Source organism: Nannospalax galili, unplaced genomic scaffold, assembly GCF_000622305.1.
Source record: "Nannospalax galili isolate Female #2095 unplaced genomic scaffold, S.galili_v1.0 scaffold568, whole genome shotgun sequence".
NCBI lineage: Eukaryota > Metazoa > Chordata > Mammalia > Rodentia > Spalacidae > Nannospalax > Nannospalax galili.
Window position 1 is genome coordinate 2920964 of NW_008359441.1, and position 25804 is coordinate 2946767.

The window sequence follows — 25804 nt, forward strand, 5'->3', positions numbered from 1 at the left end:
CAGGTGGAGCCACCAACGTGGCCACTTTTCCGCAGATCCTAGCCAACTCAGTTGCTGAATTTCACTGGTTTTCCAGAAGTCCCTGTTTTCACTGCTCTTTAAATAGGAACTCATTTGACTTACTGCCTGCTCTGCTGATTATGCATTGTTGATGGGGTTGCTGCGAAGCAGTTGGTGGCTTATTCTTGGGCTGTTTTTACATTTAACCCATTTACTGGCATAAATGTTGCCTCCGATCGTAGCAGTAACACTGGTGGTGCGGTCACGAGCTGGCTATTGGTTGTCATTCAGTGCCTCCCTCTGTCCCCCCCGCCCCCCGACTTCCCTGTCCTCTATACCATCCTTCACGAGCACCTCCCTGGGATGCTCATACAGGCTTCCAGGAACTCATCGTGTAATAACCTGTCTGTCTTGCTTCGCCTCTATTCCTTCAGTCTCTTCTCATGAAATCTGTGGGAAAGGGCATTTTCTGTTGATGGAGCACTGAAAAGACCCAAGAGAAATGCAGAATCCTTTGCCTCCCAGAGGTACCCATTTGGCAGTACAGAAAGAAGTTCACCCTGAGACCTGTCAGAGTGGGACTGGAGCAGTGCAAGAAGGTTAGGGGCAAAGCCTTAGACCTTGGTGCCCTTCTCTGATCTGACCTGGACAAAGTAGCCACACCTCACCCTCTGGTGTCACTGTTCTCTAAAAGCAGAGAATCCCAAGAGAAGTCTGTTGTGATTACTTGACAGTTGTACAAATAACAGTCTCTTAGAGTACTGCACAGGGCTCAGGGAGAGGAGGTTGAGGAGGAGTGTTTTTCTATCACCAAAAGTTGTAGGAAGCACCCTGAACAGTCGGCCACCTGCCTAACATGGAGCTGCCAGGACTGAAGGTCCCAGCTAACATCTGATGGAAGATTTAGCTTGTCTTCATTTAGGAAACTTTGTTATATTTGAATTTATAGAATAATTGGCTGTTTATATTTCAGACTGTCAATCTATACAGTTTAGTCTTTTTTGAGGGGCCGGGGAGACAGGGTCTTATGTAGCCCTGGCTGACCTGGAACTTGCTATGTAGACCAAGTTGGCCTCGAACTCACAGAGATCCACTTGCTTCTGCCTCCCTCTGTGATTAAATGCGTGGGCCACCATGCCTGCTCTGGTATATACATATTTAAAAATCAATAACCAGCCCTGTCCTGTAGCCTCCGTCAGGATCTTTGGCAGTGTTTTGCAATTACTCCTTGTTAGGTTAAAAAAACATACTAGTGCTGTCCCACAGTTACATTTACAGTTTTATCCCTACTGGCAGCTAGAATTTGGGTGACCCTATGTTGGGGAACCTCCTTCTATTATGAGCTGAGGCAGCTGTGTGAGGTTCCACGGTCACCTCATAGACACCCAGTACATATCAGACGGAAACTCCTAGAAGCTTGTTGCCTCAAGAAGTCCCAGGAAATACAGACTGATTTCCATAATTGAATGAAGAACGGTTGTACAAAACTGCGGAAGACCATACTCACTATTGTCCATTTCTGTCAAATGCTGACAGCTCACATCTGTTTGTTTCTACCAATCTCTGTAATCTAAGACTGCAGATGGGAGAAGAGTCCTAAGCCCTCTTTGGTCTCTGCTTCTTCTTGTAAATGCGCCTAATCTCAACAAGTCCATAAAAGGAGATTAAGCACACATGTATGAGGCACATTCTCAAACCCAGCCTGAAACCCAGCATTATGGTCTGAATCTGGATTACCCCAGGAAAAACTGTCATTACTTTCTTCTTTTTCTTAAATTAAAAAACATAATAATGTGTCATTGTTTTCTAAAAGCAGAGAATCCCAAGAAAGAGCCTGGTGCTGCTACTTGACAGTTGTACAGACAACAGAGACTCCTAAAGCACCAGCAAGATTCTAAGAAGAGCGTTAAGCCTTCAGCAAACTACCCTGGGTTCGCAGGCTGAAAAGTAACCGAGGAAGGAGTTACAGAAGGATGGGTTAGGGTAGGCGCCACTAGAATCAAATGTCAGTCTCCTTGTATCCAGAAATGGATCTCTTTAAAGATGGACCAAACTACTTATTTACTGGCAGCTTAATCAGGACTTACTTTCCCCTCCTTGTTTAGTCTTAAAATCATAACTAAAAGGCAGGTTAGCAAAAGTGGACTTAGCTGAGGCTAGGGAAATGGCTTAGTTGGTAAAGTGCCTGCCACACAAGCTTGAGATCTGAGTTCAGATCCCCGGTACCCATGCAAAAGCCAGGCACAGCAGCCAATATCTATAACTCCAGCACTGGTCTGTGTAGAAACAGATTCCTGGAGCTCAGTGGCCAGCCAGAGCTCCAGGTTCAGTGAGTGACCCTGTCTCAGGAGAGCTGGGTGTGGTGGTGTATGCCTTGAATCCTAGCAACTCGGGAGGCAGAGGCAGGCAGATCTCTTGAGTTTGAAGCCAGCCTGGTTTATATAGCAAGTTCAAGGCCGTGGCTTCAGGGAAACCCTGTCTCAAAAAGACCAAAAAGAAAAAAAAAAAAAAGAGAAAAAGAGGCTGTAACTCCAGATCCAAGGGATCTGATACCCTCTGGCCTCTTCAGGCACTTGCATGCACATGGTATACATAAACTCATGCAGGTACACATATACACATAAATAAAAATAAATAAATCTTAAGAAGAAAATAAGATGGAGAATGATAGAAGGAGACACCTAATATTGACCTCTGGCCTCCACATACATGTGCACACACATGCACATATGCACACACCTACACAGGCACTCACATACATATCACATATACACACACAGAATGGGCATAGCAGCTTGACAGGTCTGTTCAAATTTCAGGCCCATGACTGTGACCTTGACTGTGACCATGTAGAAGCTTCATATTGCACTTATAAAATGGAGGTATCCCCCTGTCCATGAAGCTTCAGTGAGCACCTGCCAGCACAGAATGAACAATCCATAAGAAAGAACTAGCATGCTATACCAACATCAGAAAAAACTTCAAATCCTACCTCAAATATTTGTGCACTTGGACCTGTTTCATTATCAGTTGCCAAGTGAACTAGTCTACTTGCAAATGAGCCACTCCTGGCGCAGGAGCCTTCACATGATTAGTAATATGCTTTTGTTAGGTTTACTTTAAAAGAAGATCATAGTTATTTTCAGTGTATTCTAAAAACTGGCGGCCCCATCCATCCTTTACAAGGTCTCCGTTTGTTTCAACTGTAATTAAATGAGCTTTTGTGAGTTCCTAAATTGTTGGAGTGCTTCTCCTTTGCTCTTTGTAATAAGGAGCCACAGTGACTTTGTGTTCAGTGTTTTAGAAGCCTGCAGTCCAACCCAGAAGACTCGTGAGATGAATCATATTCCTTTCCAGGTGGAATCCTTTTAGCATAGGATTTTTTTAAAAAAATTATTTTACTTTTAGCTGGGCATAGTGGCTCACACCTTTAATCTCAGTACTCAGGAGGCAGAGGCAGGCAGATCTCTGTGAGTTCAAGGCCAGCCTGGTCTACATAGTGAGTTCCAGGCCAGCTGGGACTATAGGGAGACCCCATCTCAAAAAAAAACTAATAAATTTCTTTACTTTTGTTTATTTTGTGTGTGTATATATGTGTGGGCATATACAGAGGACAGTCCAGGGGAGTCAATTCTGTTCATTATGTGGGTCCCGGGGATTGAACTCAGGTTTTCAGGCTTGGTGGTAAGCACCTTCCACCACTGAGCCGTCCCACAGGCCCAGTTTTTTTTTTTTTTTTTTAATCTAGTACTCTGAATTTTATTTGAAATGGTCAGTTGTCAGGGCCCTGTGGGCATATTGTTTCTGGTTAGTTAAGCATTTTGTGCTGTTCTCTGTCACTGTAGGCTAGCCACACACTAAGTCACCCTCCCTGCAACAAGTCATGCATTTAGTGCACATGTGATTGCTTCTGTCTCCTGTCAGTTAACACTGCCTGGCTCCAGCCCATTCTGACATGTCCTTCCTTTACTTGAACCCAAGTCAGGATGTTTGTGGATAAAAAAAATAGTAGCTTTGTTACTATGCACAGAATTCCTCTTTAGAAAAGAACCAGGGCATGTTGAGAATTGAAAGCTCACCCCACAATAATAGATTAAGTTTCCCCTCACATTGTAGAATAAAGGCACATAATAAATAGTAATGAAGCTGCTTTTTAAGATTAAATGGACTAAGGTTCCAAATTGATAGTGTAACATATGCTAAATTACGATAAACCATCCATTGATGCTTTGGCTAAACTTCATTTCCCTGCCTGGAACCCAGGTGTCCTGGATTTCATAGGTTCCAAAACATTGATCATATGGGAAGTCAAATGCACTGGGCACTTTGGGAATTGGATGGGATATCAGTAATCAGAATTTAGCCTGGATTTAGAACTAGACTAATTCATGAAAGAGTGATTTTACAAAAATCACTAGTGGAAAATGAATATAATGTGAGTGAAGATGATTCCTGAGGGTTTATATGCATTCCCAGTAAGGACAATTTAGGTACAGTTTTATGTTTATGCAGGCAGTCTCTGTACCCATATCTTTTCATTGTGCCTTGCTGACCTCATGAGACTGAACAGCAGATTTGTCGTTATCCACAGGTTACCAGTGAGCAAAGAAAGACTGATTTGTGTGAGACCAAATCAACACCATAGAATTTTGCCTAGGGTCATATCAATCCAGAACATGTGGCAGGCACCTTGGTTTTCTGATGGCAAATTATAAGCCCCTTTCAGTTGCTCCTTTTAAAATAAATGTGTCACTCCCTTCCTTAGTTGAATGACTTTGGTGGCCTCTTTTTTAATTTTTGGAAATAAAATAGGATATTGCTCCCTTGGCTGGTTATCATTTTGAAGATACCAGATGGGGCTAGCCTCTGTTAATTCTTGTTTTCTGGGACATTTCTCATTTCCCATGTACAGACTCCTCATAGCCACTCCCTGGGACAGCTCTAGGAACCTGAAGTACTTGCTCATGGTCTCCCATGCCCATGACCCAAATCCCCTGACTCAGGTATTTTTGACCTTCAGAGATGATCACTATTAGAGATAACCCAGGCCTGCTAGAAAAGCCAGGTAATCCTCCCTGTGCTGCCAGGTTTCTCTGTCTTCATATATGAAGGTTTGCAGAGCCCACATTGCTGTGCCTGAATTAAAATATCAGCAAACCCTGTTGAAACTGTCTGAGATGAAAAAGCCTTGAATCATTTCAGACAAGAACTTTGAACCTAATACTGAGCACCTTAAAATTTGTTCACACCCACCCCCATTGGGGGGTCTTTACTAACTTCTTTACCTGCTGTTTTGAAATTAATTAATAATTAATTAATTAATTCTGGCTTCCTGGTGTCTGTTTTTGAGCACCTGCAGAATGTAAATAGCCATGCCGTAGGTGCTCATTTTCCCATTAGGATTTTGGATCAAGAGTTTTGTGCCATTTGTTATTCTTTTTTATTTCCTACAGATGCTGATTCTTGTAATTGTGGGCATGATGTAATTTAAAGTCTCTGCAAATTACCAATGACCCAAATATGGTGTGCTCTGCAACTCTTGAAAGTCCCCATTAGTTATATTTTGTCCTCTCCCCTAGAAATCAAGGAGGTGGAAAAGTAAGCGTGAGGGATCAGATGCTGGCAATCGACCCATCAAGGCTGCTGGAAAAGTCATCATCCAGGATGTTTCCTGCCTCCTTCCTGTTCATAAGTCACTGGGAGAACTCTACATGTAAGTTCAAGGTCTCAGGTATGCTGCACTTATCACTTAGGATCGGCAGATTTTTTTTTTTTTTAAGTTTTGGTGCATTTTCTTCAAAAGCAGTTTTAAGAGAAACTCAATATGTTAGCTTTACTACTGGTGTAGAACAAATTTCCACGACCTTTGTAGCTTTAGATAATATGTATCTATTATCCCGTAAGTTCTGTAGGTCAAGAATTGGGGCCCGGAGTCTGGAGAGATGGCTCAGCAGTTAAAGAGCACTGATTGCTCTTGCAGAGGGCCTGGGTTCAGTTCCAGCACCCATTTGGCAGCTGACAACCACCCATAACTCCAGTTACAGGGGACCAAACACCCTCTTCTGGCCTCTGTAGGTAGTGCATGCACATGATACACTTATATGTGTGCAATATACTCATATACACATAAAAAAGTTATTCGGGGCCTGGCTTCACTGGGCTCTTGCCCAGATCTCACCTAGCTGAAGTCAAGCCCTTGGGCCCACTGTGGTATCTCCCAATGTTCAGGGTCCTCTTCCAAGCTGGTTTAGGTAGAATTCAGACCCTTGTAGCTATATAGCACTTCTGCAAATTTCATCTTTTTTTTTAAATTTATTAGCATTGCTTTCTTTAAAAAAATAATATCAACAATTACATTGAAAGACTTTGTAGGTTGGAGAATTTGGAAAGGAAATAAATCAAAAACTCATATTTCATCAGCAGTGACAAATTTCACATTATTGTTGAAACTTGGTAGTATAATTTTGTCAGTAAATAATATTCAAAAATCATATTAGAGATATATAGAATTGCAAATTTACATTCCAAAATACAATTACTTATTTTTAGTTTGAGAATTTTATTAGTTTAGTTATTACAATACTTTCTTTTTTTTTTTTTTAAACTTCCCAGACTATGATTTCTATCTCTAGAAGTTCAGTTAGGTATTTTGCATTTTCTGTAGGACACAGGTGAAGGCACACTGGGGCTGTGGAATAGTAATAGAAAAATAATGGGAAGACCTCTTGGTGCCTGGGAATGTGGGAAAGGTCCAACATCAAGTCCTGGATGCCCCAAATTTCATCTTCTTTGAGAACAGTATAGTGGGTCACAGAGCTGCCTTCTTTTGAAGGCCCATCTGGTTTGTCCCACCTGGAATAGTCTGCCTTTTGACAGACTCAAGGTCAAAAATCATGAGCTTGGTCCCCCACCAGTCTTCAGATACCCCTCTCTATATGGGGAGGGGTCTGCATCTTGTGAATGGCCAGGGGCAGGAATCCTAGGGACCATCTGAGAACTCTGCCTCCTGCACCCGATATGTCAAGCAGATCAAAGCAGAGTTACTGTGGTTGACAGGCAATAGGAGGTGAGCAACCAGCAGCTGAGGCTGGACTGCTGGACCCTACTTCTTCCTGAACTTGAACATATAACAGAAAGGGTTTTCTTTTCTAGTATATTCACATCATCATGATGCTCTTTGTGCAGAACTCACAGTCAGTGCTGCACATATTTAAATCCCAAGCCTTGGGAACTCAACAGAAAAAGCTGGTGGACATATTAGTGTTTTTGTACTGCCTCCTCTCCTGACTTCAAGTGGCGAGTGATTTTACCTTCCCCAGGTGGGGACCCACAGCCCTGTTTGCATCCACTCTAATGAATCCTTTCCTCCCTATCAGATAGAAGGGAGCTAAGGGCCAACATAAAGCATTTTGAGTAACAACCAAAGAGCCACTTTCTGATCCAGGAGGAACTTTTAGGAGATTAAACTTTTTGATAATGATGATTATTTTAATTTCAGATTGAATGTGAATGATATTCAGGAAACGTGTCAGAAGAATGCTGCTTCAGCCATGCTTGTTGGAAGAAAGGATCTTGTCCAGGTATCGTAAATCCTTGTTACTGGAGCTCTGGCCTTTAAGAACACGTTGTTCTCACTTGATGGTTGTAGGTTAATGACGTTTTCAGAGTGTTCCTCCTATCGGGAAGTTCCTTTTAGATTTTCTTTGCTGTTCTGTAGAGCTGGGACAGCTTCCTAAATCTTCACCTTAGATGTTTTTCTTACTGGTATTTAGTCGGGAGATCCTTAAGTATTTACTGAGTACTTTTTTACGATGTCAGTTTCAATTTCAACCCTGTTCTAGTTTGGTTTCTCCATTGTGGTGACAAAATACACTGACCAGTACCAACTTGGGGAGAAAAGGGCTTATTCACCTTATAACTCCTGGGTCACAGTTTATCAAGGAGCCCAAGGTAGGAACTTAGGGCAGGAATGTGGAGGCAAGAGTTGGAGCACAGGCCATGGAGGATTGCTGCTTCCCTGGCCTCTGCTCAGCCTGCTTTCTTATGTAACACAGGCCCACCTGCCCAGGGGTGGCACCACCCACAGTGGGCTGGGCCCTACCATATCACTCAGCAGTCAAGAAATGTCCCATGGACATGGCCACAGTCCAATGGAGGCAATTCCCCAGTTGAGGCTCTCTCAACTCAGATGTGTCAAGTTGACGCTAAAGCTGTCCAGCACAGACACCCTAGTGATCTTTAAACACCTGACTTGAGTATTTATGACTTTGCCATTTCGACTCAGTTATTTTTTTTAAACATTTGAAAATGTTTCATTTCGGAACTGGGAGAGATGGCTCAGTGTTAAGAGCACTGACTGCTCTTATAGAGGATCTGGGTTTGAGTCCCAGCACCTACATGGCAGCTAACAACTGTCTGTAACACCAGTTCCAGGGGAATCCAGTACTTTCTTCTGACCTCAGAGAACATTGTACAATGTGGGTGCACTTACATATGTGCAGGCAATACATTCATACACATTAGATGAAAATAAATAAATAAAATATTATTTAAAATGTTTCATTTCTTAAAAAGGTTTACCAAAGTGTTTCTCTAGGTAGAGATGGTCAGTTTTAAAATATGACTTAATATTATTAAAAGGTAAATTTCCTTCATCTTTGTAGCTGTTCCTACATTGTTTACTAACAGATTTAGTGAAATATATAGTCTGCACACCATGAAGTTTACTTTTTTTGTTTTGTTTTTGTCTTTTTGAGACAGGGTCTCCCTTTAGCCCCAGCTGACCTGGAACTCACTATATAGAACAGGCTGGCCTCAAACCTGTCTCAGCCTCTCAGTGCTGGGATTAAAGGCAAGTGCCACCACGCCCAGCTTAATGGCACATTTTAAATGTCTTTACCCAGGCATGATAGTGCATACCTTTAATTTCAGCACTGGGAGGCTGAGACAGGTGGATCTCTGTGAGATCATGGCCAGCCTGGTCTACATAGCGAGTTCCAGGTCAGCTGGGGCTATAGGGAAACCCTGTCTCAAAAAGACCGAAAAAAAAAAAAAAAGTGCCATTTAGTGGTTCTTGGTGTATTCAGAGTTAATGCAGCTATCACCAGTAACAGTTTTAGAGTATTTTCACCATTCACAAAAGAAACCCCTTATCTTTTAGTCCCTTCTTCCCCTCAGCTCTGGACAGTCACTGCCCGACTTTCTGTGTGTATTGCACCCTTACTCTTCAGTGTGAGGGTTAGACTGAGCAATGGAAGCGATTAGCAATTGTCCTGGCAGCCCAGCATTTTTTCCTTATAACTAAATGAACCATTTTGAAGACTTTTTAAAAAATTTTTCATCTGGTTAAAAAAAATCCCCAAGATTTCCATTTGTATTTCAATAAACATTGTAAAGCCTCTACCTAAAATCCTTTTAAGAGAAATTCACTCAGGGATTTAATCTATTTCTATAAGGCCCAGTCACCTAGACTTTATGAACACTAAGAAAGTGACATGAGGTAACAGGAACAGCATGGAATTTATAGAGGGAGCCTGAGTCTGGTTCCGCTTCCTAGAAGAATGACCCAGGGCAGTTAGCTCAGACTCTCAGCCTTTGACAGTGTTTAGAACACGGGAGCCCAAAGAATAATTTCCTAGTGGGATTGCTGAGATCAGTGAGAGCAGTGCTAACACCAGCACGAGGGTCATGTTCTGAAGAAATATTTTCTGAGCGAATTTTACTTCTTAGTTTTCTCCGCATGTTCTCTCTTTCTCTGCTCTCTTTTTCCCCTTTCTTCTTTTCTCTCCATTCTTGGTCCTTTCTTTTCTCTCTCTACTCTCCTTTCTCCCTTCCTTCTCCTTCCTCTTTTCCTCCCATCTCTCCCTCTCTCCTCCCTCTCCCCTTCCCTCCCTCTCTTGCTTCCTTTCTTCTCCCCTCCTCTCTCTTCTCCTCTCTGTCCCTGCCACTCTCTGTCTCTCTGTCTCTCTCTGTTTCCTTTTCAGGCACAGTTGATTTGGAAGGCTGGGCCAATCCAAGTGAAATGAAGGGTCTCTTGTCTTCAGACAGACCCTGTTCAACTCTGGGCCCTGACTCTTTTTTCCTTGCATGATCCTAAGCAAGCCTCTCAGTCTTTCTAAACCTCAAGGTCCTTGACTATAAAAATGGAGCTATACTTGTAAATTCATTAGGAACTAAGTGAGGTAAACTTGTAGAGCCTCCTAGCTGATTCTGGTAATTAGAATGCCTGCGTACTCTGTGATCCATTTCCCCGCTGTTCTGTGACTTTTGTTTGTCATGTGATATTGTTTAAAGAGACGGGGAAATGACATCAGTGACAATGAACACGTGAAGAGTTTTTTGCTGTTGTTTTTCTTCATGTCCTTATTGATGATGATGTGTTTGCTATTCTGTAAAAACTGGAGAAATAATTGTGACACTTTTCTGTTGAATGATAAATGCCTAAATGGAAATGTGTATTATGAAGGGAGGGAAATAACACAGCTCACTTGTCAACCAAGGAGAAAACTTTCCTATCCTAGAAAGTCACTGACTTCATTGTTGAAGTGGGTTGTTTATTATACTGGTGAATGTAAGCCTCCTCATCCTCCTCAAAACAGCACTTTTGATCACTTTTAGTATGTTAGTGACTCATATTTTTATTGATTTTACATGTCTGATGTTTGGTTTTCAGCATTAAAATTTTTTTTTTACTTTTTTATATTTTATGTGTACGAGTAAACGTTTTGCCTGCATGTATTGTTAAGTGCACTCATGCATGCAATGCCCATAGAGGCCAGAAGAGGGCATCGGATCCCCTGGAACTGAGTTAGGGACAGTTGTTAGCTGCCTTGAGGGTGCTGGGAACTGACTCCAGGTCTCCTGCAAGAGCAGCCAGTGCTCTAAACCTCTGAGCCATCTCAACCAGCCCAGTTCACCTTTTTATTTGTTCGTTCTTCTAAAATTATAAACTATGTCCTTCAAAGTTGGTGTCTTTTTCCTTTTGGGTTTAGAAGAATGTGTTCTAATTAGTAGATACAATGATGATATTGCTTTTCCAAAACCAAACAAAACAAAAGAACTTTTCCAAAAGTAGCATTCAATCTTTTAAAGGAGTCAAGGGCATGAGGGCTTTGTTTGGACTAGGGAGTAAATGCCTTGGATTCAATAGATACTTTATGGACGTTAGTTTGCTGATTCTAAGCCCTGCAGGATGTGACGTTCAAAGGTGTTCTTCAGATTTAGTGCCACAGCTTGGCCTGTTCTTCAGCTTCAGAGAGCATACTAAATCTTTTGTAATGGAAGCAACAGTTTTTCATTCTTTGAGTAAAGAACAGGCTTTCAGTGTGATAGAGCCTGCTCCTCTTTGCTCCCCACCAACCCGGTTCACTAATGAAGCATCAGAAAAAGTCACAAGTTGTGCTGGCCTCTTGAAATTGTACTGTGCCATTTCTCTGAAGTTTACTTAATGAAAGTTTTTGTTGTTTTTTTGTTTTTTTTGTTTTTTTTTTTTTAAATTTTGATGACAGGGTTTCACTCTGTAGCCCAGGTTGGCATGGAACTCCTGTAGCCTAGGCTCACCTCCTCCAGCTCTCAGCATTCCTGCTTCAGCCTCCTGAGTGCTGGGATTACAAACATGACCTGCTATGCCTGACTTTTAATGCAAGTTTTAAGGCCAGTGTTTTCTCAAACTTCATAGTGTACTCGGGTCCCTGAGGGTCGGGTTAGAATATAAATTCAGATTTAAGGTCTGAGTGGGGCCTAAAGTTTTGCACCTGTCAGCTCCCAACTTTTGCCACCCTTGGGATGAGATTTTAGGCCATGGGTGGAGGGTAGGAGGGGTTCCTTTATAGTTTCCACCTCTCTTCAACAGTTTGAATCTGAACATATTCAATCTGTCTAGGTTTGGTCGCTGGCCACGGTAGCTACAGATCTTTGTCTTGGTCCGAAGTCTGATCCAGATTTGGAAACACCTTGGGCTCGACATCCATTTGGGCGACAGCTGCTGGAGTCTCTGTAGGTTTTGAGAGCTAAAAGTGGGGAAAATGAATGAAGGTGATTTTAGATTTTGGGTCTGTAAACACATTAAATGTACTGCCTCTGTGAGAGGGGCAGAGGTCAGAAGACCGGGGAAGAAGTAGGCTTTTTGCTTTTAGCACCAAAGTAACCTCTGTGTAGAATGAGCTTCTTACAGCATGAAGACTTACATAATTATGTCACTTACTCAAATTTGAAACCTCTTAAGATCCATGTGCTTCAGAGTGCTTTACTCTGTAAATCACAACACTCAGAACACAGGCCTTTGGGCTTAGAGATGATAAGTGTCTTTTTGGTGCTGTGAGGTTTGACCCAGGGAACAGGTTATAGGACTGTGTGTTGGTACGCACGTTCTCCCCATACCAGGACCCTGTTAGACATCTCATAAAAGCATTGCATTTGTGTTCAACTCATTACACTGGAAAATGGCAAACTGGAATATACTTAGTAATTTACCATTAAGTAAAATCACTCAAGTATGCCTCACATTGAGACCCAGGGCAGGGAAATTCCGCTTCCTTCAAGTTGAGGTTTGCTTCCTTCTTTGTTGAGGCCTGACTGGGACGCCTGCTCATGCTGCCATTGCCTCATTTTCATGCAGGGATCATGCACCACCTTCTGCTTCATTCACGTGTAAGGTAGTATAAAGACACCAAGTGTAGGAATGTGCCAGTGTTATCCCATCACAAAGACAAAGTCCCTGGGGTCCCTGAGCTCACATTTAAGCCATGGTGGTCGACAGGAGAACCTGAAAGGGAAATGTATTCCTGTCATTCTTATCTAATAGCTCACACTCGTGATTCTGTCCCCGGAGGCAATGGCCTGCCTTGCTCTGGTGGTCCATATTGTCTGAGCACCTCCCATAGCACTGGGTCATGTGAGCACTGGGTAATGGTGGAGGATGTCTATGGGAACTGCCCACAGAGCAGGGGGATTCTTTCTGGAACTGGGTAGAGTGAGAGCACATGGAACACCGCTCAGATCCTGGAGAAGTTGTGTTAGTGCCCACGTCTGGATGCCAACTGGAAGCTTTGAGGTTAGTATCCAGGTCATCTCTAATACTCTGAAAAATTTTTTTCCTAAATGAATGTAGCCAGACTCACAGTATGTCAGACCTGGGATCTGTAGAAAGCTCTGTTCCTGTTACAATTTGAGGTGGGATGGCGAACCCATGTTAGCCCAAAGTAGTAGCTCTGTGGCTGCGATGATTGTCCCCCTCCACCCTCCTCTTGGCTTATTTTCTTTCCTCTCATATTTTACAGGTTGGCTCATTATTGCCAACTCCGGGACGTTCAGACCTTGGCTATGCTCTGCAGCGTGTTTGAAGCCCAGTCCAGGCCTCAGGGGTTACCAAACCCCTTTGGGCCTTTTCCTACCCGTTCTTCTAATCTTGTGGTGTCCCACAGTCGATATGTAAGTTTGTAGTTTTCTGGCTTCCCTTGAGGTCTGATTTTTTTCCTAATGCAAGCTTTCCTGTGGAGTGGTATTCTGATGCCAGTGTGTGTTCCTTCTCCCATCTAGCCCAGCTTCACCTCCTCGGGGTCCTGCTCCAGCATGTCAGACCCAGGGCTCAGCACCGGTGGCTGGAACATAGGTTGGTGAGGCCATGCTGGACTTTGCTATTCCTGCATCCGTGTGCAGGCTGCTCATGGAATGTTCAGTTGGTGCATGTTTTCCATGCTTTTCTTGTTTCTCATCTCTCAATTTACTGTGACAGGGAAACTATTGCCAGCAAGGCCTGGCCTTGCATGTTGAATGCTATGATTTCTGGAAAGCCTTTGTGCCGCTCTGCATTGCTCTTCATCTTGTAACTGTGAGAACTGAAATGGGACTCCACCCCCAAATCCATCCCGTTATGCTTCCTCCTCCACGTGCCCCTTCCACCATCCCTGCTGCTCCCCATCACCCCCCTTCCCATGACTTTGGTGTTGAGAAATGGGTCCGGCCTGACTCCAGCTTTGTTTCATGAGTATCTTTATGTTTCCTGGATTTAAAAAAGTGTTTTTTCAGCTGGGCATGGTGGTGCACACCTTTTGTCATAGCACTTGGGAGGCAGAGGCAGGTGGGGCTTTGTGAGCTTGAAGCCAGCCTGGTCTACATAAGAGTTCTAGGCCAGCTGGGACTACAAGGAGACCCTGTCTCAAAAAGACCGAAAAAAAAATTTTTTTTTCAAAACTGGGCTAGTTTTCTTGATTATAAAACTTATAAAAGTTGGGGCTGGAGAGATTGCTCAGTGGTTAAGAGCACTGACTGCTCCTGCAGAGGACCTGGGATCTATTCCCAGCACCCATATGGCAGCTACGAACCATCCTTAACTCCAGTTCCAAGGGATTCCGAAGCCCCCTTTTGACCTCTGCGGCATTGCACAACACGGGTGCATTCACATACATGCAGGCAATACACTCATACACATAAAATAAAAATAATAAATAAAATATTTTTTAAAAACTTATAAAAGTAGTACATGAACCAGCTGTACATGCACCCCTTCAGTCCCAACTACTCATGTGACTGAGACAGAAGGGTTACTGAGCCCAGGAGTTCAAGGCCAGCCTGGGCAACATAACAAGACCCTGCCTCTTAAAGAAAAAAAAAAAGCCTCAGGGCTGGAGAGATGGCCCAGCAGTTAAATTGGCTATTCTTGCAAAAGGACCTTGGGTTCAGTTCCCAGCATCACAGTGGTGGCTAATAGCCATCAAGGGATCTGATGTCCTCTTCTAGCCTCTGAGGGCATTGCATACATGTGATGTACTTACATACATGCAGGTAAGACACTCATACACAAAACAAAAACTTAAAAACCCTAAAAAAATAAAATAAAGCCAGATATGGTTGTATACTTCTGCAATCCCAGGAGTTGGGAGGTGGAAGAAGGAGAATCAGAAGTTCAAGACTAGCCTGGGCTATGGAGAAAGACCTGTCTCCACTCCCACCGCCAAATACACACACATATATATACACATACACATATATATACATGAGTGCATGTGTGTGTGGTATATGCTCAGTGAAAAAGAGCAAACAAAAGTATTAGATTAAAAAAATAGTAATTATTGATGTATCCTACTTAGTAATAACATCTGCTAACATTCCAGAACATTTTCTTCCAATTTTTTTTTTTTGGTGTGTGTGTGGGGGGGGGATGGATAGGTGGGTAGTTATTTGATGTATGCTTTTTTGTGTTCTGCTTTTAATTTTATCATGAGCATTTTCTCATGTCATTTACCAGGTCTTTATAAGTAATCATTGCATAGCCTTCTACTTTCTCATGCTTCACTATCATGTATACTTAATTACCAGGTTCTCCTAGTGATAAATACCGAGATGGAGCGGTAAGATTAGGAAAGGATGCTGTGTGGGTCTGCTCCTCATAACCTTCAGCTCAGCTTAGTTTGCTTCCAGGACTCCGCTGGACACACACAGACAAGCAAGATTTTCACGTTTTCTGTACTTTCTCCGAGTACCATCTTCCCTTCTCTTTTGCTTTTCTTCAGCGGGAAGAGAAGCAGAACATTTATCTTCGCCTTGGGGAGAGTCTTCGCCAGAAGAGCTCCGTTTCGGGAGTCTGACCTACAGTGATCCTCGTGAGCGGGAACGTGACCAGCATGATAAAAATAAAAGGTGACAGCCTTCCCAGGCAAGAGCTGCAATTCCTGAACTCCTGTTTTAAGAAAGTCAGACTCCTGTTTTAAGAAAGCTGTATTAAGTGCCATTTGACACTGAGATTGTTTTTTTCTTAAAGGAACTGACAAGAAATCTTTGGAATTTTCTCCAGGCTTCTGGACCCTGCCAATACCCAGCAGTTTGATGACTTTAAGAAATGCTATGGAGAAATCCTGTATCGTTGGGGTCTGAGAGAGAAGCGAGCAGAAGTGCTGAAGTTTGTGTCCTGTCCCCCTGATCCTCACAAAGGGATCGGTGAATATGAATTTCTTTTTTTTTTTTTTTTGTCATTGTCTGAAAGGTCCGATACTCTAATTTGTCCATAACCTTAGACTTCTCATTTATAGACAGAAATTTCTGAGGCATTTTGAGTCTGAGCTCCTGAGAACCCTTGCATTCATAAGAAGATCAACTTTCTGTCATAATAAAGTAGTCTTAGACACAGTTCCCAATGCTGACTGGGAGTGGAGATGGTTACGAGTGTGTTCACCTACTCTGCATCAAGCCTTTCTTAGGCACAATGGAACCCACAGCAGAGTGGAAGGGAAAATTTTAAATTGTGAAAATTAAAATTAAAAACAAAATTGATGTTGGCTGGGGGGAGACAAATATCAGGAGACATACTGAGGTGCACCTTGGAGTCCTCTCTGAGGAGCTGAAGGGTGAGGAGGAGCCGTTGGGGCAAGCAGTGCGAAGAGCAGTCTGGCCTGCAGAGGGAGCAGCCGTGGAGGACTGACTTGTCATTTGAACAAGTGAGTAGGCTGGTAGGGCCGGACAGTGAGCCAGAAGAGAGGCTTGAAATTAGAACAAGTCGCAGGGGTGCAGCTGGATAGAATAGCTTCTCATGTTCTGAAGCGCGGTGCTTAGGAGTGATGGCATTGCCGGGAAAACACTGATTGACAGCAATTAACTGAATATTTCAAAGGAGCTAATAGAGAGGATTTTGAGCAGGGTGTGGTGGCTCACGCCTTTAATCCCAGCATTTGGGAGGCAGAGGCAGGTGGATCTCTGTGAGTTCAAGGCTAGCCTAGTCTACATATCAGGTTCTAGGCCAGATGGGGCTACAGGGAGACACTGTCTCAAAAAAAAGTTCATAAAAATTTTTAAATAGCATATCAGGCTGCAGAGGTGACTCAGCATTTAAGAGCACTGGTAGCTCTTGCATAGGACCCAGGTTCGATTCCCACCACCCACATGGTGGCTAACAACCATCCTTAACCCTAGTTCCAGGGAATCTGATACCATCTTCTGATGGTGCACCTATCTACATCCAGTCAAAACACTCATACACAGAAAATAAAAATAAGTAGTTAAATGTTAAAAAAAGAGAAATTTTAAGGGCTGGACAGCTGGCTCAGAGGTTAAGAACACTGTTCTTACAGAAGACCCGAGTTCAAATCCCAGCACCCACATGGCAGCAACTGTCCGTAACTCCAGTTCCAGGGGATTCAACAGTCTCTTCTGTCCTTTGCAGGCATTGTATGACACTGATGTACTTTCCTACATGCAGGCAATACACACAAACACATAAAATAAATAAATAAATAAAATTTTAAAATAAAAAAACATATAAAGAAAAGGATTTTGTTGTTGTTTGAGACAGGGTCTCCCTGTAGCACCAGCTGGCCTAGAACTTGCTGTGTAGACCAGGCTGGACTTGAACTCACAGAGACCCTGCCTCTGGCATGCAGGGATTAAAGCTATGCACTACCACACCTGGTCAAGAAAAGAATTTTTTTCTTTTCTGTCTTTTTGAGACAGGGTCTCCCTATAGCCCCAGCTGGTCACTATGTAGACCAGGCTGACTTCAAACTCACAGAGATCCACCTGCCTCTGCCTCCCTTGCTGGGATTAAAGGCATGCGCCACCACACCCAGCTTAAGAAAATAATTTTTTTAAAACTACCTAGATCAGTAGGATCAGTGGGCTCGCAGGGACTTAATATATGATGTCTTAGTTTCTTTCCCTATTGCTGTGATAAAATATCCAGACAAAAACAGCTGAAGGGAGAAGGGGTTTCTTTGACTTACAAGCTCAGTGTGCATTCCATCACTGTGGGGCAGCTAAGATTCGAGGAACTTGAAGCAACTGGTGTCATCATGTCCACAGGGAAAGCACAAACAGTGAATTAATGTGCTCATGCCAGGGCTCAGCTTGTGTTCTACACAGAGCAGAATCCCCTGCCTGGGGAATGGTGCCACACACATAGGTGGGTTGTCTTACCTCGGTTAACATAATCAAGATACTCCCCCAGAGACAGTCCTAGAGGCCTGCCTCCCAGGTAATTCTAGATTGTGTCAAGCTAACAATTAAAACCATTGATTATTTTGGTAAAGAATTTGAGACAGCTCAGCAGCACTGTTGCCAAATCTCATGACCTGAGTTTGATCCCCAGGGTCATGGTAGAAGGAGAAAAACCAACTCCTGAAAGTTGTGCTGTGATGTCCATGAATATGCTCGTGTGCTTGCATGCACATAGGCCCCACCCCCACAAAAGTACATTTTGAAAAGTTAGCCAGGCGTGGTAGCACACATCTTTAATATCAGCACTCAGGAGGCAGAGGCTTGTGGACCTCTGTGAGATTGAGGCCTGGTCTACATGGGGAGTTCCAGGCCAGCTGGGGCTATGGGGAGACACTGTCTTAAAAAAAAAAAAAAAGTAGACTCAGGCTGGAGAGATGACTCAGTGGTTAGGAGCAATAGCTACTCTTTCAGAGGACCCAGGTTTGATTCCCAGCACCCACATGGCAGCTAACAACCGTCTGTGACTCCAGTTCCAGGGGAATTCAATACTCTCTTCTGACCTCCAGGCATTGCACAACACAGGTGCACTTACATACAGGCAGACAATACACTCATATACATAAAATAAAAATAATAAATAAAATATATTAAGAAAGTAGACTCGGTATGACTTGCTGATAAATTGGTTGTAGGACTGAGGAAGAGAAACAGCTTGAATGATTCCTAGATTTCCAACTTGTGCATCTGAGTTATACTCATTTGGCAGAGTTATGTTCTGAGATGGAAAAGAATGGAAGAAAATTATAGCTTCAGATAGTCAGAGATGTTTGTGAGATATGGGACTGGAGAAGTCCCATGGTCAGTCAGATGTGAGTTTGGTTCTCAGGAGATACTGGGGCTAGAGCTAGTGATGGACTTTACAGGTGGACTTCAAGCGTAGGAAGAATGAGTGTGTTTATTGGAAGCTGAGGATGGAAAGGAAGCAGGAGAGTGCAGATTAGAGTCTGCCCAGCTGAGCCTTGAGAGCACTTGCAGTTGGGTCTGAGAGGAAGGTAGAGACTTGGGATGAGAATCCAGTGGGTTTGGGGTGAGAAGCTAGACTGCCGAAATGAAGCAGAGATGCATTTAATATTTTATGTAATTTTAAAATTATTTTATGTGTATGAATGTATTGTCTGCATGCATGTAAGTGTACCCGAGTCGTGCAATACTCACGGAGGTCAGAAGAGGGAATCAGATCCCCTGGAACTAGAGTTCCAAATGATTATCAGCTGGATGCTGGGAACTGAACCCAAGTCCTCTACAAGAGCAGCCGGTGCTCTTAACCGCTCAGAAAGAAATACGGTTTTCTTACGTCTATTAGAAAACAGACCAATATCCAAAATTAATTTTTTTCACCAGTGTTATTCAGTCCTTGATAAGCAATACTGTCATAAAATGTCCTTGTTGGGAGAAGGAAGAGGAGGCACCAACTCCCGGAGGTTGGCAGAAGTGTGGCATGAAGGTGAAGGGATCCCCATGCAGCGGCTTCTGTTTCCTCAGGGAAGTGAGACAGCAGCAAAGGCCTGTGGGGGAAGTTCGCAGAATGTGGCAGAGATGCAAGGTAGCGCTGTGAGGAAGGGTGGAGAAGCAGGTTATACCAGTGGGCTTTATCCACTGCGTGTGTCAACTGAAACACATTTCTCCATGGTGGGCCTTCAGCACAGGCCTGTGTAGATGTGGCGTGGGGCAGGCAATATGGCTAAGTCATGGTTAGAACTTGGCCAGGCAGTGCCATGAAGGGCAAAGGAGTTGAGGATATTCAGAAGTGGGATCATGAAGTTGGCCCAGGTACTCCAGGTTGACCAGAGGAAAGTGCAGTCGGAAAGGGAAGATGGGTAAAAGAGGGAGAGGCGTGGATTGGAGACAAGACAGCCGAGAGCTAAAAGGACAGGTGAGCCATGGCTGGTGTGGTGGATTTGGAAACACCAGGAATCCCGCTAAGAAATGGAGAGAAGATGGAGACTCAAGGCCAGACGTCTTCAGAGAGAGGGGGAAGAGGGAGAGGGAGAAGGAGTGATAGTGGGTGACAGTAGAGAAAACAGGAGAAGGGTAGTGAGGCCAGGTGGCCTCCAGCGCAGTAGAAAGTAGTCTGAGGGCAGCAATGCAGCCCAGTACCCACCTTTTCTACCTCTGCCACCTAAGACTTAAGAAAGAGATGGCCTTTCATCTGAGGCCAACACTGACAGCCAGGATTGGGACAGGGTCAGGTGATGAGGGGATGGTTCTGAGAAGAGCAGATGGGGCACACAGGAAAGGTTACAGCCTGAGTGGCCCCAGTGCAGCAGGGATGAGAGCAGGGGTGGCTAGCACTGACATCTGGACACAGGGACACCAAGTAGGATCAGGTCATATGGATGGGGGATTGGCCTCATGGGCCATTCAGGAGGCAGTGATTCCTAGCCCAGGGGTGGAGCAGTGCTGTTGGGTCTTGCTATGGGCCTTCTTACTGCTCGGCCAGCAGAAGAACACTTATAAGGAAGTGAAAACCAGTCTGCTCTTGCCTGAACTGTTCTCCGAGCCATTCCATTCTTTGAACGAATCTAGTGTCAGGCCCTTGCCAGCTGTGGGAAGGAAGAGACATCAGATGCGGCCACCACCCACAGAGTGCTGGGTTTCTAAGGTGACCTCAGAGAGCTAGGTGCTGGCTATGCCCTCCCGCCCTCACTCTACTGTAGTGACAGCACTCACCTTTAGTAGACTTATCTAGATTGCAGAAAGAGGCCAGCCATTTAAAAAATAAAAGCTGGGCTGGAGAGATGGTTCAGTTAGTACCTTGCCTGCTACAAAGCAAGTATGTATGTGACACAGGTCTGTGACCCTAGGTCTATCTCCAGATGGGTGTTGGAGAGAGGGAGGGAATCTCTAGAACTTGCCAGCCAGTCAGTCTAGCGATTTGTTAGCCTCTGGGCACTAGAAAAACTTTGTCTAAAAAAAAAAAAATGGTGAAGACTGATAGAGAAATACCAGCTATTTACATCTGACCTCCACATGTACATGTGTACAGTGCACACCCACCTACACTCACACATGCACATACAAATATGAACTCACACACCACATACATATACACAAAAAGAAAAGCATGCTGTTCACACCTCAGCTGGTAGAGTGCTTGCCTAGCATACAAGAAACTCTGGGCTCTGTCCCTAGCACCACGTCAAACCAGGCGTGTGGTTCACATGTGTAATCCCAGCACTCACAAGGTAGAGGCAGGAGCATTAGGAGCTCAAGAGCATCCTCAGCTGAGTGAGTCTGAGGTCAGCATGGGCTACATGAGACACTGTCTCAGGAGGAAAAAAGAAAACCATTAGTCTACTAGAACCCGACAGAATCCTGAGGGGATGTTGTGCGCCACCTGATAAAACCCAGCTTTCTTTTATCAGAACCAAACTCATGTTGCCTCTTGCTTTGCTCATCTCTACCCATTTCTAGAGTTTGGCGTGTACTGTAGCCACTGTCGGAGCGAGGTCCGTGGCACACAGTGTGCCATCTGCAAAGGCTTCACATTCCAGTGTGCCATCTGCCATGTGGCTGTGCGGGGGTCATCCAACTTCTGTCTGACCTGTGGGCACGGTGGCCACACAAGCCACATGATGGAGTGGTTTCGAACTCAGGAGGTGTGTCCCACTGGGTGTGGCTGCCACTGCCTGCTTGAAAGCACCTTCTGAACTTAGAGATGGTGACATCGTCAGAAATCCCAGAGGACCTCATAGTGCTGGAGAAAGCCCTCTGCTGCTACTAGTGGAAAGTTCCAGAACCTAGGTTATCTCCAACAATTTAGTGCACTCCCCTTACAGACGTCACAGCATCTCTCCTTGTGACTCTCTGCCTTTCATCTCTGGCTATTAGAACATGGATGGTGCTAGAAGGCAGGGAGGTGCACAAAGCTGACTTTGCTGTGTTGTCGCTGAGTTACCACAGAGGATGTTTTCATGGGGAAGAGTACCTGTCTCCAGAGCCAGCATCAGCCTTCAAGGGATTAGCCTCGAACCATGAATGAGCTCTCCGGACACCAGTACAGACACCATGTGAACTGCAAAAAGCAGTCTCCTGAGCCAAAGAATGGTGGATGTTAGTTTCATCAACAAGTTGGCTTATGGTATCTGTGACTTTAGAAGTTGGTGTCTTTGATGAACTGATGGATAGTGGCCTTGTAAAATTTGATATTAAAAGTGTAAATATATGATGTACTTGAGGACTTTTTTTCACTGGGGCTGGGGCTTGAAGCCAAGGCTGTGAGCATGCTAGCAGACAGCTGTACCATTGAGTTACATCCCCAGCCCTTTAGGGATTTTTTTTTTTTGTATATGAGCATATTACCTGCATGTGTTTAAGTGTACCTGTGTCATGCATTGCCCACAGAAGTCAGAAGAGGGTGTCAGATCCCATGGAATTGGAGTTATGGATTGTTGTTAGCTGCCATGTGGATGCTAGGAACTAAACCCGGGTCCCCTGCAAGAGCAGCCAGTGCTCTTAACTACTGAGCCATCTCTCCAGCTCCAAGTCTCTCTTTTTGACTAATGGTCAGTAGGGATTGATTTAACGATTTACGTAGGGGTTGGTGAATTAATTTTTTGTTACCTGTGGAGCAAGATTTGACCTTTAATTGGCATACTTTTTGTTCTGTTTTGTTTCTCCATTGCTGTAACAAAATACTCTAACCGATACCAACTTGGGGAGGAAAGGATTTATTTGGCTTACCTCTCCCAGGGTCACAGTTCATCAGTGAGCCCAAGGTAGGAACTCAGGGCAGGAACCTGGAGGCAGGAGCTGAAGTGCGGGCCATGGAGGAACGTTGCTTACTGGCTTACTGCCCTGGCCCATGCTCAGCCTGCTTTCCTATACAATATAGGCCCATTTGCCCAGGGGTGGCACCACCACAGTGGGCTGGGCCCTCCCATATCACTTCATTACTCATCTCAAGAAAATACCCCGCAGACATGGCCACAGGCCAGTCCAATGGAGGAAATTCCCCAACTGAGGCTTCCTCTACCCAGGTGTGTAAAGTTGACACTAAAGCTATCCAGCACATTTTTCCCCTAACACATGGCAAGACCTCTGACCTCTCCCACCTCTAGCAGAGGCACCTTCATGAGTGCCTCTTGCTGGGCAAGTGAGCAGCTTATACTGCGAATTGCTGTTGTGATTTTTGTTCATCCTTTAACAATGTCAACTAAAGTGAGTAAAGTGAGAAACACTGATCTTCATAATAAGAGTACTGGTAGCTCAGAGTAGCGAAAGTGAAGCAGTCTATTTTATGATCTAAAGGGTAAAAGTGGCTGACATTCCAATTTGGCACAAAACAGTGGTTTTATATCCCTAGATGCATTTCTCTGATCCCTAAATGCCTCATTTGCTGAGTTCTTCAGGGAGGTACTTAATATTTAGTATTACCCATTCCCCAGACTGCTCATCTTGTTAGCTCAGGATGCAGAAATGTATATCCTGGGGCTTGAGATTCCCTCTTCTTCTATGTGGGTTCAGACATGGAGCAGACTGCCTATAACCTCTTAGCCCTAGGATGAACTGATAGCACCTAGACAAGCAGCTGCCAGCTGGGGAAGACAAGGGCGCAGTGCCTCATGCTTGTCTCATTCTCTGAAGAGCTCTAAACACATCTGAAAATGGACTATAATGACGCATTTCCTACAGTAGCCGATAGTGAGACTTCCTTGAATAAGGACGACGGTGGAAAGGAGGACAAAGAGTAAGAGGCTCAGTGGAGGATTGAGCAGGATTGGGTTTGCTGACACGAGAGGAAGGCTGACCACTGAATAACAAGAACATCTTTTTTCTCATTCCAGTTTAGTCCTTTGACTCCATTCCTGTATGGTGGCAGTAATTATTTTTGATTAACACTGTAATTAAACAGCAATAAAAACTTCCAAGAAGTAAGGTGATGTGTACCTATAATCTCAGCACTAGGGAAATGGAGAGAGGAGGATGGAGTGTCACAGGCCAGCTTGGGCTATAACAAGACCCTGTCTAAATATAACAAGACCCTGTCTAAATAACAAAACACAACCACAGGTCATCTCAGAAGACTGGTCATTTCCTCCAAACCAAACCTGGAAATTCTTAATTCTGCTACTAGGGAGAACACCATCAGTACTCAGAAAGGCCTGTGGATCAGCTCATATCACAAGCTAACCAAAAATCATATGACATGGGCCAGTGAGATGGCTCAGGGGGTTAAGGTGATTGCTGCCCAGCCTGATGACCAGCACTTCCAATTCAGAGAGAGACCTTGTCTCAAGAAAGTAAGGCATGAAACAACAGGAAGACACCTAACATCCTGCTGTGGCCCCCACATCACATGCACCTGTACAGTCACATGCCACACACACAAACCACAGACATGAAAACCCAGTGTTTCTTCTATCATAACTTTGACTCTTACAGCAACATAATCCACAAACAACCTCTTGTTCCCTGCCTTCATTTTGCTATGTTAAGGTAAGACCTAATGTAAAGGCGGGGCAGGGTGGGGGGCAGCAATAGCATAGAAATGACAGATTTTTTTTCTCTGATTTTTTTTTTCCCATCCTGGCTCTGACAAGAGGTGAGTATGACACTCTGGGGACAGCAATAGCATAGAAATGACAGATTTTTTTCTCTGATTTTTTTTTCCCATCCTGGCTCTGACAAGAGGTGAGTATGACACTCTGGGGACTTTGGGGACATTGTATGTTTTGCCAGTAGGAACTGACCCAACCTGCAAGAGGCCTGGATGCCTTTGAACTTGAACCAAGAGAAAAGCTGGTTTAAAGACCTGGAGCCAGGCTGGATGTTAACTTTCTTAATTTAGAGAGACTTGTTGCTGGATAGAGCCCAAGGGTGTCTTAAATGCATCCCATCTTTTCCTACCGGAGATTAGAAATGGACGAAAGAGTGAAAGGATCAGTATTGACATCCAGAGTAAGTAGATTCCTTTCTCATCAGGAAAATGTCCCAGCAGCTAATGTTCTTTTGACTTTTCTAAGGCATTGGCCAATTATTATCTTGAAGAAATCAACCTTTTAAAAACCCCTCCTGTGTGCATTTTCAGTACACTTGAGACAATGGTGTTTGTGTAGCACTCTATGGTGACATTTGTGTGGTGTCCTGGCTTTTCACATAAAAAAAAAAAAAAGCAGCTTGCTTTGGAGATAAGATCTGGCTTCAAACTTGTGGCAGACCTCCTCCATCAGCCCCCACCACTACCACCACACATGATAGGGTTACAGCATCAGCCACCAAATTGTCATGAAGGCTCAATAAAGCTGAAAATCCTGGAAACACGTGGCTCTAGCAGTCAGGGTAAAAGTTTCAGAGCCAGGACATTCATGTCTTTAAAACTGAACATTAACACTAGGTGGCAACAGAGCTCTTAGGAATTTGAACACTTCAATCAGAAATACGGATAATGGTAAAAATAAATGCAAAGTGGCCCTTTGCTTTCCTGGGCTGCACAGCCACTGGCTTCTTGGTGCCAGCATCTTTCCTGGGTGGGCCCTGGTGCCCACCGCACCTTGACTACCCAGCCTCATTCACCCTACTAGCTCCTCCATCCCATCTTTCCTCCTAGCCTGGGTACTGGCCCATTTCTTGTCTTGGCACCCCAGACTCCTGGACTGACCTCTTGGCCCAGAATCCCCACTGCTTCCTGATCCTTTGTATCCAGACCAACCCAGTTCCTCCCAGTAGTCCCCAGGAGCACTTGGGGCCTCTTCCCACCCCCACCTCCCTTTTCATCCCTGGGTGGCACAGCCACCAACTTCCTGGGACCAGCATCTTTCATGGGCCCTGGTCCCAGGCCAGCCCAGCCCCCAAATTCCTGAGGACAACATCTTTCCTGGAG

The 25804-nt window shown here is 44.3% G+C and overlaps 1 protein-coding gene across 3 annotated transcripts in view; it reads left to right on the forward strand.

The window, feature by feature from the left end:
* Wdr59 (WD repeat domain 59) overlaps positions 1–22154 on the forward strand; it is a gene marked incomplete in the record, with an annotated part of 99588 nt that extends 77434 nt beyond the window's left edge. For all 3 annotated transcript variants that reach the window (XM_017795573.2, XM_029558591.1, XM_029558592.1), the window contains 8 exon segments: positions 5580–5713; positions 7499–7580; positions 11882–11994; positions 13278–13428; positions 13537–13609; positions 15510–15636; positions 15791–15933; positions 21397–22154. In XM_017795573.2, coding sequence (XP_017651062.1) covers positions 5580–5713; positions 7499–7580; positions 11882–11994; positions 13278–13428; positions 13537–13609; positions 15510–15636; positions 15791–15933; positions 21397–21632 — 1059 coding nt within the window.
* Between the last annotated feature and the right edge of the window lie 3650 nt (positions 22155–25804).